The sequence below is a fragment of the Hyaena hyaena genome, unplaced genomic scaffold (genome assembly GCF_003009895.1).
Source record: "Hyaena hyaena isolate Hyena2069 unplaced genomic scaffold, ASM300989v1 scaffold_184, whole genome shotgun sequence".
Lineage (NCBI taxonomy): Eukaryota > Metazoa > Chordata > Mammalia > Carnivora > Hyaenidae > Hyaena > Hyaena hyaena.
Window position 1 is genome coordinate 387,227 of NW_024080817.1, and position 17,749 is coordinate 404,975.

At 43.5% G+C, this 17,749-nt stretch overlaps 1 protein-coding gene across 2 annotated transcripts in view; it reads left to right on the forward strand.

Moving 5' to 3' along the window:
• The window catches only part of UST (uronyl 2-sulfotransferase), a 302,745-nt gene that overhangs the window by 246,713 nt on the left and 38,283 nt on the right, over positions 1 to 17,749 (forward strand). For both annotated transcript variants that reach the window (XM_039240941.1, XM_039240940.1), the window contains exons 6-7: positions 3,593 to 3,690; positions 5,800 to 5,957. In XM_039240941.1, the coding sequence (XP_039096872.1) occupies positions 3,593 to 3,690; positions 5,800 to 5,957 (256 nt within the window). The remainder of the gene's footprint in view (positions 1 to 3,592; positions 3,691 to 5,799; positions 5,958 to 17,749) is intronic.

Sequence of the window (17,749 nt, forward strand, 5' to 3'; positions counted from 1 at the left end):
CTAAGAAAAGAAAAATTGCTAACGGCACTTCTTAAGCTAGGAATTTATGTCTTCCCATAAATTGACCTTGTAGAGTTATTTGTGGATTCCAATAGGGAAATGACCTTCACAGGCCCCTGACCCCCCCCCCCCCCCCCCCCCGCCCCCCCGACAGCCCATGCTGATGTCCTTAGCCTGCTCCTGTTAAGCTCCAGGCCAGGATCACCAGGGACAGAATCACAGCCGTGTGTCGTGGCTTTTTCCTTCTGCCATTTGTCCATTTGTGCGCCGAGTATTTATCGCACCCCTGCTTTTCCCAGGCAGGGTGCTAAGTGCAGGAGACACAGCGAGCGGCCAGTGTGTGCTCTCATGGACTTAGCACCTAAACAAATAACGACACAGCTCTTAGTCAAAGGAAACCGTAGAGTGAGCTCTGGAGAAGCATAGATGCTGTGGACTCTCCGGGCAGCTTTGGCAGCCTCTGTCGCCCACCCCTCCTATTGGGACAGGTCTCTGGGGCAGGGGTGGGAGAGGTGTGGGGGGCAGTGACGGTGTATGGGACACATCTCTCGACACCCACTAAACCACCACCAATTCACTCGGCCCTTTGGTGTGAGGTCTCCACCTCAGCAGATAGATCGTCTGCCTCTGATCATCCCTGCCCTGGCCAGGGGGCTCCTGTGCTCTGCCCCCAACCCTGCTCCTGGCTCCCTCCCTCAGACAGCAGCCCAGGTACCTAAGGCTCAGGTCCCTGGGGGATGCCACCTCCCAGAGGTTCCCCCAGACTGTGAGGGAGGAAAGGAGGTCAGAGTATCCTTAGGGCAAAGCCCACTTATCCTCCCCTAAGCTTTGATTTGTTTTACAACGTGCAAATCTCCTTTCTTGATAATAGAAGTTAAATACGTATTACAATAAAAGTATCATTTATGTAAAATAACATTTTACTTATTTTATATACAACAACATGTATGTGGAAAATAACATTTTAGAAATGGATAAACTTAAAGTTCTCCGTATTCCCATCTTTTACGTCTATTGCCAGAAAGAACCACTTTTAACAGTTTGGTATTTATTCTTCTAGATATGTTTGTGTTTATGTAAACATACGTGTTTATCTTCATATTGTCCTGCAGGTGGCTTTTGTCATGTGAAAATTCATCATGGAAACTTTTTAGGACAGTACATGTAGACCTCCCTTCTCCTTGCCAGCTGTCCGGGATTTCATTCTAGGAATGCACCGTAACTTCTCAGCGAATCAATCCCCCATTAACGGACATTCAAATTCTGCTGTATTTTGTTGTAATAATCTTGTAGCGATAAATAGCCCTCCATAGACAGTCCTCAACTTAAGATTGTTCATCTTACAGTTTTTTCAACCGTAGGATGGTGTAAAAGTGATCTGAATTCAGTAAACACTGTACTTGGAATTTTGAATCCGGATCTTTTCCTGGGCCAGCAATAGGCAGGATGAGCCTCTCTCGGGATGCTGGGCAGTGGTGGGGAGCCGCCACCCCCCCCCCCCGCCGTCAGCCACGCGATCAGGAGAGCCCACGACCTGTTCACCTCCAACCGTTCTGCACCCATACAGCCATTCTGCTTTTCACTTTCAGTACAGTAGTCAGTAAGTTACATGAGATCGTCAACACCTTGTTATAAAATAAGCTTTGTGTGAGATGATTTTGCCCAGGCTAAAGTCAGTGTTCTGAGCACGTTTAAGGTAGGTGAGGCTAGACTAACCTGTGATGTTCGGCAGGTTAGATGTATTCAATGCATTTTTTTTTATTTTTAATGTTTTATTTATTTCTAGGAGAGAGAGAGACAGCATGAGCAGGGGAGGGTCAGAGAGAGAGGGAGTCACAGACTCTGAAACAGGCTCCAGGCTCTGAGCTGGTAGTCAGCACAGAGCCCGACGCGGGGCTCGAACCCACGAACCGCGAGATCATGACCTAAGTGAAAGTCGGACGCTTAACCGACTAAGCCACTCAGGCGCCCCTCAATGCATTTTTTAAATGTTTATTTTTGAGAGAGAAAGAGACAGAGTATGAGCAGGGGAGGAGCAGAGAGAGAGGGAGACACAGAATCTGAAGCAGGCTTCAGGCTCCGAGCTGTCAGCACAGAGCCCGACACGAGGCTCAAACTCATGAACCGTGAGATCATGACCTGAGCTGAAGTCAGAGGTTTAACCAACTGAGCCACCCAGGCGCCCCTCGATGCATTTTTAACTTAACTTATTTTCAGCTTCTAAAGCGTTTGTTAGGATGTAATTGCATCATAAGTTGAGGAAATTCTATATATCCCTCTGCATCAAATTCTTCCTAGAAAGGTATTTTGGGTCTAATATGCATTTTTACTGGATTGTCATACACAATAAAATGCTCTCCGTCACTCTTCACTTAACCACATGGCTTGATGGATTGATGAACTCCATTTGCTTCTAGTTTATTCCTCTCTGAGAGCTGTGTACCCTGCAACCCACAGTAGACTCCAGTACTTAGTGCAAGTGTTTGTTGCTGAATCTGTTTATTCCAGTTGTTACTGTAATTGTGCAATTTATTTAATTGGTATATACACTAAAGAGGTATTGGGGGGAAAGAAAGCGTTGTTTAAAAAAGTGTATATGGCACATTTTTCTGATCCCCAACTTGAACTAAAAAATTTTTTAGTAACCGATCACCTACCCCAGTCATGTCAGGTACAGTGACTTGCAATGACTCATCAATTTCATCAGCAATGTGACCGGGTTTCCGAGTTACGTCTGTTCTCGATCTACCTGGCCAGTGTTCTCTGGCAAAACATCCCACAGCTGTTTGGTTTAGTTGTAAATTGGATTATCGTTTCTCCTTAGAAATACTTAAGAACCAGGCACGTCTTTTCTAGGGCAGCCGATGAATCTACCTTATAAATGTTGATTTTTAGCCTTTTCTGCTCAGCCACCAGCGAAACATGGTGTTCAACCTAACAGGAGAGAAATAGAAAATCTGGAAATCACAGATGTTGCCTTTGAAAGTGAGAAAATATATACAAACATCCTGTCACTCTCTAACCTAATATGACGTTAGAAATTATTTTACAGCCTCTCCAAATCTCAAAATCTTTTGTGTGGCAACTATAGGTACTTAATCATTACTTGATGGATGTGCAGATACCCAGGGAAACACATTTCTATAGGGTTGGCTGTACAGGGATCTCCGATTAAGTCAGGATGAATTAAGAATTAAGCCACACTGCGTTCTCAACGAATATTTGTTAAGTGCCAACTGTATGCCAGTTGGCTGGAAACTTCTGGGTTACAGAAGGTAGTGGGCACCCTGGGTAATAGTGCTGTCAAGACGCTTGTCATGTAGATAAAGATTGCGGGCTGCAGGGAAATGCAGAAGTGAAATTCACACAATAGAACAAGCAATCTTGGAAACGTTCAGACCACACGCGCACCTGGCTGGTGGAACTGGGGACACAGAGACGAGATGGTTTTCTCATGAGACCCGTGAATTCTCTATATCCCCTCAAGGCTTGCCCACGTAACCTGAAGTCTCAGCTTTACTTACCCTGTATGGCATTTGACAAAGCCCTGCAGAGACCGCGAGGCCCCTCACTTCTGTGTTTTCTCTTCTAGGATATCAATGAGTGTATTCTTGAAAACTATCCCGAGTGTTCCAACCCCAGATTATTTTACATCATTCCATATTTTTGTGGACAGCATCCCAGATGCAGGTAAAGACCGAAACAGACCATGGCAGGAAAGCCACCCGCGGGCACTGCATGGGAATCTCTTGTATGCCTACCTTCTCAGCCTTCTGGAGTTCAGTGGATGTTTACTGTTAATCTTTTTTTTAATGTTTTATTTATTTCTGAGAGAGAGAGACAGCGTGAGCAGGGGAGGGTCAGAGAGAGAGATACAGACTCTGAAGCAGGCTCCAGGCTCTGAACTAGCTGTCAGCACAGAGCCTGACACAGGGCTCGAGCCTGCAAACCATGAGATCATGACCTGAGCCAAAGTCGGATGCTTAACTGAGCCACCCAGGTGCCCTGACTACTATTAATCTTTAAAGATTGCATTTGAAACTTTGAGTGTCCTCTGCAGGAATAAATTAACAAATCATGGTCTGGCAGAGGCCTTGGGACCGTCCCATAAAAATATGTGACTGGAATGCCAACCAGATCTTTTTTTTTTATTCTTAACCCATAGCTGTCCCTGCTCAGCCCATGAGATGGTAAAGACCGGGGCAAGCACCCGACTCCTCCCCCATAGTGTCTGTGCTTCATCAGCAACTGTCCTTGCCTACATGCCCTGTCTAATTGGGTCCAAAACACTGGGTGCTCACACCCCAAAATCTGATAGTCTCTCTCTCAGAAGACACACCTAGTAGGAAAAGAGGAAAGGGCTTTCTCCTACTCAGCTCCTCAGCCATACGTGGATGCAAGACCTTCTTTAGAAGGTGACTCACTCAGGTGCTCAGGCCCTCAGAGGGTGGTCTGCCCACCTCCTGCATCAGTGTCTCTAGGGCAGTGGCTAGGAATCCCCACCTAATCACAGGGCCTCGGGTGGGACACAGATGCCTTTGGTGAGTCTGGTCTCGCTACAGTTTAAATTCATTGTACTTGACAAACATATAGCCTGGAGAAAAAAAAAAAGATAGTAACAATGGATATTATCTTCACGTGATGGAAAATAAACTCTGCTACCCAGAAGTGACATTTCCCCGCAAAGGGAACACTGATTAGAAGGCCAGTGTGTTCCTCAAAAGATCGAGAGAAAAACTGTTTCAGAAGGACCTTTGTACTTCTGGCCTGCTCGGTGATTGCTGCTTCATTTTAATTATTATGTGTGTGTTGTTACTGCTGCTTTGCTGAGTTTCCTGTAACACAGGACTTTTTTTAAGGTCTGAATTTGGGGACTAGAAGCATCAGCTTTATCATAAACTTCCTGAGTTCAGGAGGCCTCCCTGCTCCACTCCTCACCCCTGTTTGAGTGCCTCCTGGTTCATGGTCAGTGCTTCAGTCACTGGAAGATTCGGGGCCACATGACTCACTTTCTGTCACAGGGAAGGTATTTATTCCAAGAAACATGATCCTAACTCCCTCAAGTATTTTTTTTAATTATATATTTCCTAATCTTGGGGAGAGAACTTATCCTGGTGCACACATGATGATTTTCAGAAGTCTTTCAAAATGTCCTCTTGTTCCCCTTTGACAATTATTTGAGCTGCGTTAGAGTTATTACAGTTTTTCAAAACGGAATCTGGCTTGCCCAAATTCCCTCAGATGGGAAATGCCAGCCATGCCTGGAGCCCAGCTCCCATGACTCCTTCCCTTCCCCACTCACAGAAATGCACTTGGCTCAGAGATCTGCCCTGCAGATGAAATTAGGCCATTTTCCTTCTGTAGAAAAAAAAAAAAAAAAAAAAAACAGAAAACAAAATAAAACAAAAAACTTGTCTTTAAACTCTTTAAAAGAATAAGATGATTAGCAGACGTGACCTGAAACCGATTTTGATTTCTATAGACATGCTGTTATCAATTAAGTTTCAGATTTCAAATCTCGTAGCTTTATTGGTTTGTTCCTTCTATTAAAAAGCCATTCTGATCGCCCCCTTGATTGGTGTTTATAGGACCTGATTGCCTGTATCTGTTTTCTTCTTCCAAAAAATATTTTGCCCAGGGCCTCAGGGGGTGAGGCCCCGCACACAGGTAAACATGGTAGTGTGAGAAGGTGGGAAAGGCAAATGGCGGTGGGTGGGTTGAAGAGATACATTCTTGGTATGTTGTTCCTGCATTTTGAAAATGAATCTTTGATTGAAAATCATTTTTATATCCACAAAGGGAGCCTGGTGAGTGGGCCCTTGAAAGAGCAAAACTGAACGTGAATGAAAACTTCCTGCTTGTGGGGATTCTTGAAGAGTTGGAAGACGTGCTGCTTTTACTGGAAAGATTTTTACCTCATTACTTCAAGGGTGTGCTCAGTATCTACAAAGACCCAGGTAACTCCATTCATAATAGCAAGCTCTTTGGTGTTTTCGAGGGTTACTCACCTTGAACGGGACTCAGCCAATCAAAGGATTGAAATCTTCTCTTCCATTAATGAAGAGAAGTTGCCCTGGCCTTCAAAGAAAAGTTAGAAACCTCGAGATAGAGATGCCAAAACCGAGAGCTTTAGGTCCAGACCTAAACTTGCCATGTTTGAAAGGCCTGATGGTTCCGTTTCTCCCTTTGGAAGGTGAAACGGGCAACATTTGCATTGACCTTGCCCTGGGCGTGTTGCCGGAGTCCACTGACGAAACAGGTGTGAAGGAACCCTCCGTTGATCCCATATCTGGGCCCTGCGTCCATCCGGCAAAGCACTCTGGCGTATGCTGTTCTGGCAATAGAACAGACACAGAAGCAAATTGAAAACGCAATTATGATTTTATTCTAACAAATGGAATGATTTCCAAATAGACGCAAGAAATGGAATGCAGCAGAGAGTGAGTGCAGAGGGTGCCCGTAGTATCACTGTAAATATAATTACTTCCAGAAATCCATCATTTATTTTCCTCATTATTATCGTATCTGGAGAGAAAGCCAAACAGCATTGTTTCCTTCCTATTCTCCTTAATCTACCGCTGCCCTGCAGCTTTGCATACTTACTCAGCTGGTTGTTGTTTCGCTCTCCTGAAATGGAGACAGCCTTCTGCTTGGTAGAAAGAAGGAGCAGCCGAAAGGTTCCCCAAACACGGCCCCTGGTGCCTCCCGGTCACCACCAGGCAGGGACCTCGCACCCCACCTCCATCAGGGGCAGGTACTGATGCCCGTGTGAACCGGTCTTTGTCCAGAGGAGCCCTGGACCCTGTTACATCCGGTGGCCCCTGGCACCGCTGGGGGTGCGCAGGAGGGAGACGGCCGGCGGGTGGGTGCCATCCTGGTCTCAGCTCTCGCCCCTGAGATACATTCTGACGTGCACACGACCAGGAACCCTCACGTGGGCCCTGCAAGTGTGTCTCCTCAACAGGAAATGCGCTTTGAATAGCTAGAAGCGTAATAAACCCAAGTCACTTTTTGAAAGTAGGCTTTGTTCTGCCCTTTCAACAGGGGGCAATTCAAAGAATTTAAAGAGCCGAGCTATGACCAATTTTTAGCTCCGTAAGATAACATAAACTCAGGTCTTTGGGCAAGGTGAGGTCCTACCCCAAATTAGACTCTTTCAAGGAAAAATTTTAGGTTATTCATTGTTATTTCCACTGTTTGGATATATTTTAGTGTGTAGTATGCATGTGTGCATGAGTGCATGTGTGTGCAAATGCATGTGTGCACCCGTGTGTGTGTGTGTGTGTGTGATACAAAGTTGGAGATAACAGGTAACAAGGGGAGCCTGAGGGGCTCAGTCGGTTGAACATTTGACTCTTAATTTGGCTCAGGTCATGATCCCAGGGTCAAGGGATCAAGTCCTGCATTGAGCTCAATGCTGAGCATGGAGCCTGCTTAGATTCTCTCTCTCTCTCTCTCTCTCTCTCTCTCAAAAATAAAATATCATAAAGATATTTTTTTAGAAAGGTGAACCAAATCCTGGAGACACATAGTTGTCAAAAAAAATGAACACTGGTCCCTGCCTCTGAGAAGAGTTTCGATGAGTCCGCATCACACACACCGTCCATCCTTGGATCTGGAACTAGTGCCATTCACAGGGTGCCACAGCCCAGCACACAGAAAGTCACTGTCTGGGGTGTGGGCCTGATAAGTTGTTTTATCTTCGTTCTTCTTAAATACAAATAAACCACAAATAAACACCGTAGCCCCAAGAGCCGACTTACGTGCTATTGTCAGAATATATCATCTTGACTTCTCAACTCTTATCTCCATTTAGATGTGTGACTTCTCGGAAACTGCGCCTTTGTCGCATGATCTATAAGCACATGTAGAACATATTTCTGAAAATTGAATTACTATTAGGTCTTGTGACTTCACTCGCAATCTTTCCACCTTACAAAGATTTTTATCCTTTTGAGTTAGGCCCAGGAGTATATTAAATAATCTGAGGCTTGCCACCTTAGAGAGGGTGAGGGTGGGCTGGTACTCCTGTGTGGTGGCACGAAAGGTTTCCATAAAGCCAAGGCCAACACATGGCCAGTTCACACGGTCCAGCTGTATTAGTGGTTAAAATAGTGAAATATGTCTATACTGCCCTCAGCGCCCATACTCACCACCTGGCTGCCCCTTGCCACACCCCCTCATCCAACAGTGAGGTAACAAAAGAGATCATTCACAGGCGTAGAGGGAGTCTTCGGGACTCTGGCCCAGTGTCTACACTCTACACTCTACGCTCTACACTCAGCAAGTGTTCTGAATTCAGGTCCTGACTGGGCCTGGGTGCCACATATTTTGACTACCACCCCAGTGTGTCGCTGTCAGCTGCCACGTGACACGCATATGACAAAATGAACCCTTGAATGATGGCTCAGAACTTTCCACCATATTCTATAGTCTCCCACGCATCTTCTGGAGAGATTGTTGTGTGGAGACATTGACATTCAAGCAGCGTCACAGTTGCTCTGTCTCAGAGAGTTCCACGTCCCCTGGAGCAGGGGACAGGAGAGGAACACCCACTCCGGGCCAGCTTCTCAAACTTGAGCCTCTGCAAAGCCCAAACACCTGTACTGTTTTCTCGTGCTCATCGGTGTCAACCAGGTTAAAGGAAAGAGTGATCGCAAGTCACTTTAGTGATTTCATACCAGAGCTGGCTCAGCCCATTTTTTAGCCTAAATTCTCAAGTATGGCCCACTGAAATCATTGCTCTTGCCCTTTTTAAAGAATTTTATAACTGAATAACCTAGAGAATGGGAGGAAGAAAAACTAAAATCTAAGACACTGAGGGACCCAGTGACCCTCGAATCATTATAGATGAACTGACCATAGAGCCCAGATGAGACGCAGATGCTCCGCTGGCCATTTTTCTTTGATGCTTGACTTTTTTTTTAGATTATTTTACATTTATTTATTTTTGAGAGGCAGAGCACAAGCGGGGGAGGGGCAGAGAGAGAGGGAGACACAGAATCCGAAGCAGGCTCCAAGCTCTGAGCTGTCAGCACAGAGCCCTATGTGGGGCTCGAACCCACGAACCCTGAGATCAAGACCTGAGCCGAAGTTGATGCTTAACTGACTGAGCTTGTTAGTTTTAAACTGTAAGTGTGTGCTGGTTCTTAGTAATCCCCCTACAGCAATCCAAAAAATATACAGGCCAGTCTCATTACTGAAGAAAAAGCACTTATCACAATGACTGTCTGGGGAACTTGTAAAAATAGTTATGTCTGTTAGTCAAATGGGTTGTCACTTATTCGAGATAGGAATGATATCTCTTAATGCCTTCCAAATAGTGCTGCTTGTTTGAATAACCAGCCATATAGGGAAGTTAATAACTTGCCTACATAATAGCTCGACATAATAACTTTCCTACATAAATGCCCCCACCTCATCCATATCTTGTAGGAAAGTATGCTGACAAAGTAAATTTGTCTCCTCCCAAAAATATTTGAGGAACTTAGCTTTTAGAAATTTTTTTAAACACCTATTTTTTAGTAATGTCTGTATTCTGTGGAAACCCATTTAGCATATCTCAGACGAAATGTATACTATTAAGTAGTCAAGAGGAAAATAACAATGAGTTTTAGCATGTTCACTTGCTAATGGATACTTGCGGATGGATATCCCGGGAAGTACCCTGAAGAGAGAACTCAGTAAACTCCACTCAACCTTGGTTTGAGTTTGAATTAGGGAGAACCAGATCCCAGATAAGTGTACTGGGTAAGAACAGCCGAACTCGCTTGTTCGACCTACACAATCTGATTTTTTTTTGATTGATTAATCTTGATTATATTTGCTCATTACTTACCTTTTCAAAGTGCGAAACTGGAACCAGCCCAGAGAAGTTGAAAAGCTGAGCCATAGTCATCCACCGAAATGTGGGAGTAAAAGACAGAAATCAGCATGTTCCTAAGCATATTAATGTGCTTAGGAATACTTTTTCTCCTTAGCTCTTAAAAACAGACACACTGGGAGCCACCAATATGTTTCTTAATCATAATTTCTTTAGGAGCTAAAATCACAGTGGTGTTAGGAGCCAAAACAAATAAGCAAATTAATTAAAGGCAGAGAACATGTGAATATCTGTGATAGGAACAGTCCTTAAATGAATGTCCCTTGACTTGGCAAATGACCGAGCTGTTATGGTTCAATAGCACCACCTAGCACCAGGCATTGGAACTTTATGAGCTAACATTAATGCCCACTACCTTTCTCTCGCCCGGAGGCTTGAAAGCTCCTGTGTCCAATTCTTTTCGCTTGTATTTTAAATACTTTCTGTTACTAGCATTACATTTGTATTCATTTTCAACTTTTTCCATCACAAATGTAAACATTGGCACCACAGTAGGGAATTTACTAGACTTCTGTGGGCTGCCTTGACACTGTGGGCACCAACCATTACAAAGGAAAAGTGTATAATTCCAAACAAATGATTTACATACTAACTCTGCAGAGTTCATTCATAAACTGGGTACTTTTTAAATAAAATATATTTTTTATTTAAGTATTTTTATAAACGATGATAGAGTACAAATTAAATTTTCTTAATGTTTATTTGTGAGAGAGAAAGAGAGAGTGCACAAGTAGGGAGGGGTCAGAGAGAGAGGGAGACACAGAATCCGAAGCAGGCTCCAGGCTCTGAATTGTCAGCACAGAGCTGTTGAGCACGGAGCTCGAACTCACCAACAGCAAGATCGTGACCTGAGCCGAAGTTGAACGCTCAACCGACCGAGCCACCCAAGTGCCCCTAAATTTTTTTTTTACTATGCATGAATGATAATCAGACATCCTATTAGGAGTATAGTAATGTACTCTGAGTTCATTTGCATTGTTGTATTATGATATTTAAAGCTGAGGACTTTTATATAGAAAATAATAGCAAATATGTTGAAGAAAAAAATATGGTATGCTACAGGAAAAATTCAAGTTTTCATCCATGTATCAATAAAAATGCCAGACTGGCTTAAAACAAATGCTAAGTGATTAGAGCCTGGCCTCTGTATCATAAAGTACAGCCATTCTTTCCGGAAAGACCACTGAACTGGGAATTACAGACCACTCTAATCCTCTCTCAGCAATGGTTCTGTCCATATGACCCAGGGTAAATGCAATTTTGGTGACTGATCTCTAAAGGCTGTATTATTATGATACTAAAGCACCATGTAGAATGTTTTAAGGTGGCATGTTCTACCTTTTGATGGTTAGCACAATTATAGGGTGCTTCTCTCCCCCCCCCCAAAGAACAGCAGCCCTTGAACAGTCCCCATTGACTATTTCCAAGTTTAGTTATGGCAGCTACCGCCACCTGGAGGACATGACAGAATCCTAGATGGAGAGTTCTAGGTTCAGAATCCGGGTTTCCCTATAGTTGGTGATATTGAGGTGACCAACTCCAACTCTCTGGTCACTATGTCTATCCCTTTCTTTTGGTACCTAATGCATTTCTGTCAAGAATATAGGATATCATAATGGTTGGAGCACAGAATCTGGAGTAGACAGGCTGGGTGCTAAAGCCACTACTTCACTGCTATCACCACAGTAAGGTATAATCCCTCTAAGCCTCAGTCTCCCCATCTGTGTAAAATGCATGAACAAGGGGTGTCTGGGTGGCTCAGTCAGTTAAGCCTTCGACTCTTGATTCCGGCTCAGATCATGATCTCATGATTCATGAGACCAAGTCCCGTGTCGGGCTCGGTGCTGACAGCATGAAGCCTGCTTAGGATCCTCTCTCTCCTTCTCTCTTTCCCTTTCCCTCCTTCCCCCACTTGCTCTCTCTCTCAAAATAAACTTAAAAAAATAAAATGCATAAACAATACAACTCATTTCACGGTGCTGTCATGCGATACACCTGATCAAATCCACATAAAGCCCTGAGCCCAGAGCTTCACGTGCAAGAGTTCAGTAACTAACTAGTAGCGTGCCCACCACACCACAGAACAGCAACAGGGCCTGTGTGCGAGAAACAGTACATCAGGCTGTCTTTGCAACTTCTACATTGAGAAAGAAAGAGAGAATATATGATGAGCCTTATTTTGACAGTTACAGCTGGCCTATAAATTGTATGCCTCTAGGAAATAGTATTTTCGACTTAGGAGGAGGGGAACAATTGTATTCTGGCTAATACACTATTTCTGTAACAATTATAGGGAATAAGTTTATTGGAAGTATTCTTAAGTGACACCTTCAGAAGCTGAAAACACACATCATCCTTGTCATTGAGGGCATTTTTTTAAATCCTTGGTTTTTACGCCCAAATTCTTGCCAGAATTATCATGGAGTTAAGATTTCCACTTTATTTTCATTTTATTTTAGAGAAAGAGCATGAACCAGTCAGGGGAGAGGGAGAGGGAGAAGAAGGAGAAAGAGAATCCTAAGTAGGCTCCACACTCAGCATGGAGCCCAGTGCAGGGCTCGATCCCACAACCCCAGGATCATGACTGAGACAAGATCAAGAGTCGGGGATGCAACCAGCTGAGCTACCCAGGCGCCCCTAAGATTTCAACTTCAAATGAAACCCACTGAGATATGATTGGAGGCAATTGCCATATGTCATGTTATTTAGTAGATGTAGGATGAATGCCCAGAGATTTAATAGATTTTATTCTAAGTAAGGCCCTAAGATTCAGTTCTTGAAAAACCTTGAGTTTGTTTCCCATGAGCAAAATTAACTTCAGAATGCTGTGAATAAATTAAACTTTGTCCAGCAGGTGGCAGTGTCTGCACTTTCTCGAGGACGCGCCTGTAATTTCCTAATAAGTTTGCATCTGCAGACAGGAGTTTACATAATACTTGAACACAGATATATAATTATGTCCAATCTGGAGACTAAAAATAGGATCACAAATATCAAAAAGATTCCAAGTACAATTGATTGTAGTAGTCCAAACTACATTATAGGAGAGCCCATGGGGTAGGGGTAAAGGGAGTTTTACAATCAAATAAGTTTATGTGGGTTTAAAAAAAATACAGTATAAACTCTGGTTTTGCACAAATAATCCATCTCTCTACAATGTCTGGATTAAACAAATGCTGTCTTTCATCCTTCATTTCCACTGCTGTTTCCCACTTCCTATTGCTTTTGTGCCACAACAAAACCCAAAAACATTCTGGGACCTCATAGAGATACAAGTTATGGCTGGGAGAAATTCAGGCTATCCACTTACAGACACCAATGACATTGTTTAAAGAACTCAACTGTCATTTATAAAAATAAATGCCCTTGCTATTCATTCATTGGCCATCAGTGTTCTCCGTGAAGATTTGTTTTTTTCACTAGTCATGTCCTAGGCTCAGATACTAATCACGCTGGTAGTACTTGGTGTGTGTGTGTGTGTATGTGTGTGTGTGTGTGTGTGTGTGCATTCATTTGTGTTCCAACAACTAAATTCCTTATTATAGCTCAGTCATCTCTGAATCGTATTGGGTCAGAAAAGCAGTAACAGTTCCTAAATAATAATAATTTGCATAGCAATTTACAGTATTATAAGGCACTTTCACATAGATTATCTCATTTGATTTTTCATGAATCTTCTGAAGTCGAGAAGGACAAATAGGCTTTGTCTCATTTTAAAACGAGGAAGCTGAAATTCAAAGATGTTGAACAAGCTGCCCACGGTTACCTAAGTGACCACAGACATTCGAGCTTCTGTCCCCAGAGCCACCACTAACACCATAAACCTGTGACCTTCTAAAGAATCTTCATATTTAATCACCATTTCAGAGGTTAGTGGGTATTAAGCTTTCATGGTATGTATTGTAGTTGAAGATAAGAGCTGAAAAATCAAATCCATAGATTGTATTTGTTCAACCTATGGTCTGTTCACTAAGGAATTTGAAGTCAGAAAACATCAGAGATCACTAAGGTAGCGTAAGCTGGTATGGTAAGCCACACAGGAGAAGAAAGCACTGGATACCTTTACGGTAGGGGTGCAGGGTGGAAGGGAACAGTAGTGCTAGACCTTTAAAATAGTGTCTAAAAATGAAAACTGAATATATACAACTGTTTCAACTGTAGCTTTTGAGTAAATAGTTTAAATTAACATAAATGTGAACATCCCTTTAAATTAACTCTTAAACGGGGCGCCTGGGTGGCTTAGTCGGTTAAGCGTCCGACTTTCGCTTAGGTCATGATCTCGCGGTTCGTGGGTTCGAGCCCCGCGTCGGGCTCTGTGCTGACTGCCAGCTCAGAGCCTGGAGCCTGTTTCGGTCTGTGACTCCCTCTCTCTCTGACCCTCCCCTGCTCGCGCTCTCTCTCTCTCTCTCTCCAGAAATAAATAAAACATTAAAAAAAAAAATTTTAAATTAACTCTTAAACACTTAGGGTTTCTTTTTTTTATGTTTTATTTATTTCCGGGAGAAAGAGAGAGACAGCGTGAGCAGGGGAGGGTCAGAGAGAGAGGGAGATACAGAATCTGAAACAGCCTTCAGGCTCTGAGCTGGCTGTCAGCACAGAGCCCGACGCGGGGCTCAAACCCACGAACTGTAAGATCATGACCTGAGCCTAAGTCGGATGCTTAACCGACTGAGCCACCCCGGCACCCTGACACTTAGGGGGTTTTAGTGAATACTTCTAGAAAGCAACTCTGTAACCACAGATCAACAGCTTGATTCACTTACAGGAAAATCACTTTTTCACAAAGATTCAGACTTTAGTAAGGGGTATTTAATTGATTTTATTAAAGCTTAATTTGCAGCATATATATGTATTGTGTATGTAAATATATTATAAAAGAAATGGCTGTATACTTCTGATCCTTTCAACCACAGTTGTTCATTTTATTGGAAATAATAATTACCATGGTTTCTCTATTTTTAAATATATGTTTCACTCACTTATTGATTTTTCTCTTGCCTTGGTACCATCCCTCTCCCGTAGAAAGAACCTCCAATTTTATTGTTTAAGAAGAGAAGGAAAATAGGGCTTAATTTACATTGATTTTTCAGTAATAATTTTCCAAAACTATTTCCCTTCTGTGAAATCTAACCTTTAAATAGCATCGATAAACTGAAAACTACAGAAAATTTCAACAAACACATTCAGCAAGCACTTGAATGTCTGCCAACACTCGGTCCTGAGAAAGGGTGCTATAAAGATCAAGAAAGCGATGGCTAGCCTGAAAGATCGCAAATAGGGCCAGGGAGTACTTCCTGGTGAAGGTATTTGTGCCAGTCCTCAAAGGGGACATAGGTTTTCATCAGATGGACATGGAAGGAGGCATTCTCAGTAGAAAAATAGCATGAGTGTAGGCATGGAGGGGTGAAGACGCAGAAGCACCTGGAATGCGGGAGGCACGGGGTGGGGGCACTCCAGCCCACACTGGCCCTTCCGGCTGAGTCTGCCTCTTGGAACTGGAGGCCTCAATTCCTCATAACTCAGTCACCGTGCTGTTGCTAAGACAGTTCTGCCCGAGGCGGGAAAAGTATCAGCAGCCTCTGCTCTCTGTGTGGTACAACCTGAGCTGAGTCACTCGCACCGGTCTCAGAACCAGTGGCCAAGCCGCAGTTGCCAGAGGGCCATGTGTCAGCCCCGAACTCCCGCCCCCAGTTTGCCTGCCCTCCGCCAGGCCTGACCACCCCCCAAGGGCCCCTCATTTCCTAGCAGTGTGTCAGGATAGTACCAAGTCCCCAAGTTCCTAGCATGAGGGTTCTTCCCCTTGTTCTCTTCCCGTCTCCCATCCTCAGATTCATCCACCCAGTAGGCTGCAGACACCCACTGGCTACATGCCTTGTGCTGTCACAAGGGCCCAGACCACACATCTGCAGACACCAGCCTCTGCCCTGCCTAATCTCCCAGATTCAGCCCTTTGCCCACCAGCATGGACTCCCTATCCCGGGTCTGACCTGGCCTTGCCTCCCCCTCCCCCCACTGCCTCTGGTCTTCCTGGTTGAAAGCCCTTGAGATCATCCTTCCAGAACAGTCTCCCTCAGCCCCTGCCTCCCACACCACACATCCTGAGAAGTTGATGTCCTCTGAGTCCCAACCTCATCATCTGGAGAACCCCGGCTGCCCCCCACAGTGTGGCCAGGCCTGGGGGTGTACGGTTTTCTTTCTTATGATTCATTTCCCCCAACGAAAAGCTGGCTACCAATATCTGGGTGTGTGGTGAAGGTCCCAGCATTCTTCTGTGTTTAGAGGTGAATTTCTTCTACTTTAGAATTTAATAATCACTTCTACTTTGAGCAGTTTTAAGTTGAGCTTGACACCAATACGCTTTGCACTGAGTAAGAGTATTACTAAGGGGTGAAATTAGTCACCACACATTTCAATTTTTGGACTTTCCTGATAACTCCACAAAGCGGACATGCTTCTAAAGCCTGAGCAAAGCAGATTAAAGAAAGACCTGACCCCCAGGGGTGATAGCCGATCTTCATAAAAGACCCTGTGGTCTTAACCGCTTTCTCAGGCCCAAACTGCCAAGGTCCCCACCCACAGCACCAATTCGTGTGGTGACTTGCAAAGAGAGCCAGACAGAGAATCTCAGAACTGTCTTTGTACCCTTGGCTCGTGGCCTAGCTTCCCTGACATTCTTTGCTTATAAAATGTACCCCCAGCTGGGGTGAAGTACAATCCTCACCCATTTTGCATGACTCAACATTTTACAATGGAAGCTTCTATTTTTGTTCAGCTAAACCTTTTTCAAATAAAAATACCGTCTCCTGATTTGTATTTTTTTTAACATTTCCGACATTTTTGTCAACCTAGAGTGCTCTAGTTTTTCACATCTTGCCAATAGTGTTGAACTGTGAAAGAATATAGTGAAAAACTCCAAACATACCTGTGCACAGAACGTTGCTACCTTTTGTGGTTCCTTGTGGGTTATGCTAAGCACATTTATTTCGTTGTCCGTAAACCCATGGAGAAATGCAGCATAATTCCCCATGGATGAGAAGGGGAAAGTTTTACTTGTCAAGTGGAAGTTTCAGATACTCTGACTGGAAAGTCTTAGCTCCCAGTTGTTACCCTGTGCTTAAGGATTTCTGCTTTGTTGTCACAGCCAGACGCTGCTGGAGCTGTTTTTCAAAATTTGTTCCTAGAGTTTTATCTCCCTGATTTTCAGCTATATTTTTTAAGGTGATGTGTTTATACAATTAACAATCTAATAGTCAAAAAGCTTAATATTCTGTCCCACTTGGGCTTCCAGTTTGGCTGGATATAGATTTCTTCATACATTAATTCCACTTTTCATTTCTTTTGCCATGACCCTCTCAAACTTTCTCTCCCTCTCCCACCCCCCCCCCCCCACAGGTCTTCTTCCTCTTACAAAAGGAAGTATTCCTGTGTATTCCTCTTACAAAATTTTATAACATGCCTCAGTATGCTAAGTAGTCAAACTATATATATATATATATATATGCATATATATACACACACACATATATGGTTTATATATAATATATATGTGGTTTGTATATGTGTATGTATATATAAATATATATAGAACTTTTTTCAATTTCTTAACATAGTGTTTTATTAATTTCAAGTGTACAATATAATTATTCAACAATTTTATATGTCACCTAGTGCTCATCAAGACAAGTGCTCCCCTTAATCCTCATCATCTATTTCACCCAACCTCCACCCCTCTCTGTCTAGTGACCTTCAGTGTGTTCTCTATAATTAAGAGCTGCTTCTTGATATGTCGCCCTCTGTCATTCTCTCTCTCTCTTTTTCTTTTGCTCTTTTGTTTGGTTTCTTAAATTCCCCATGTAAGTGAAATCA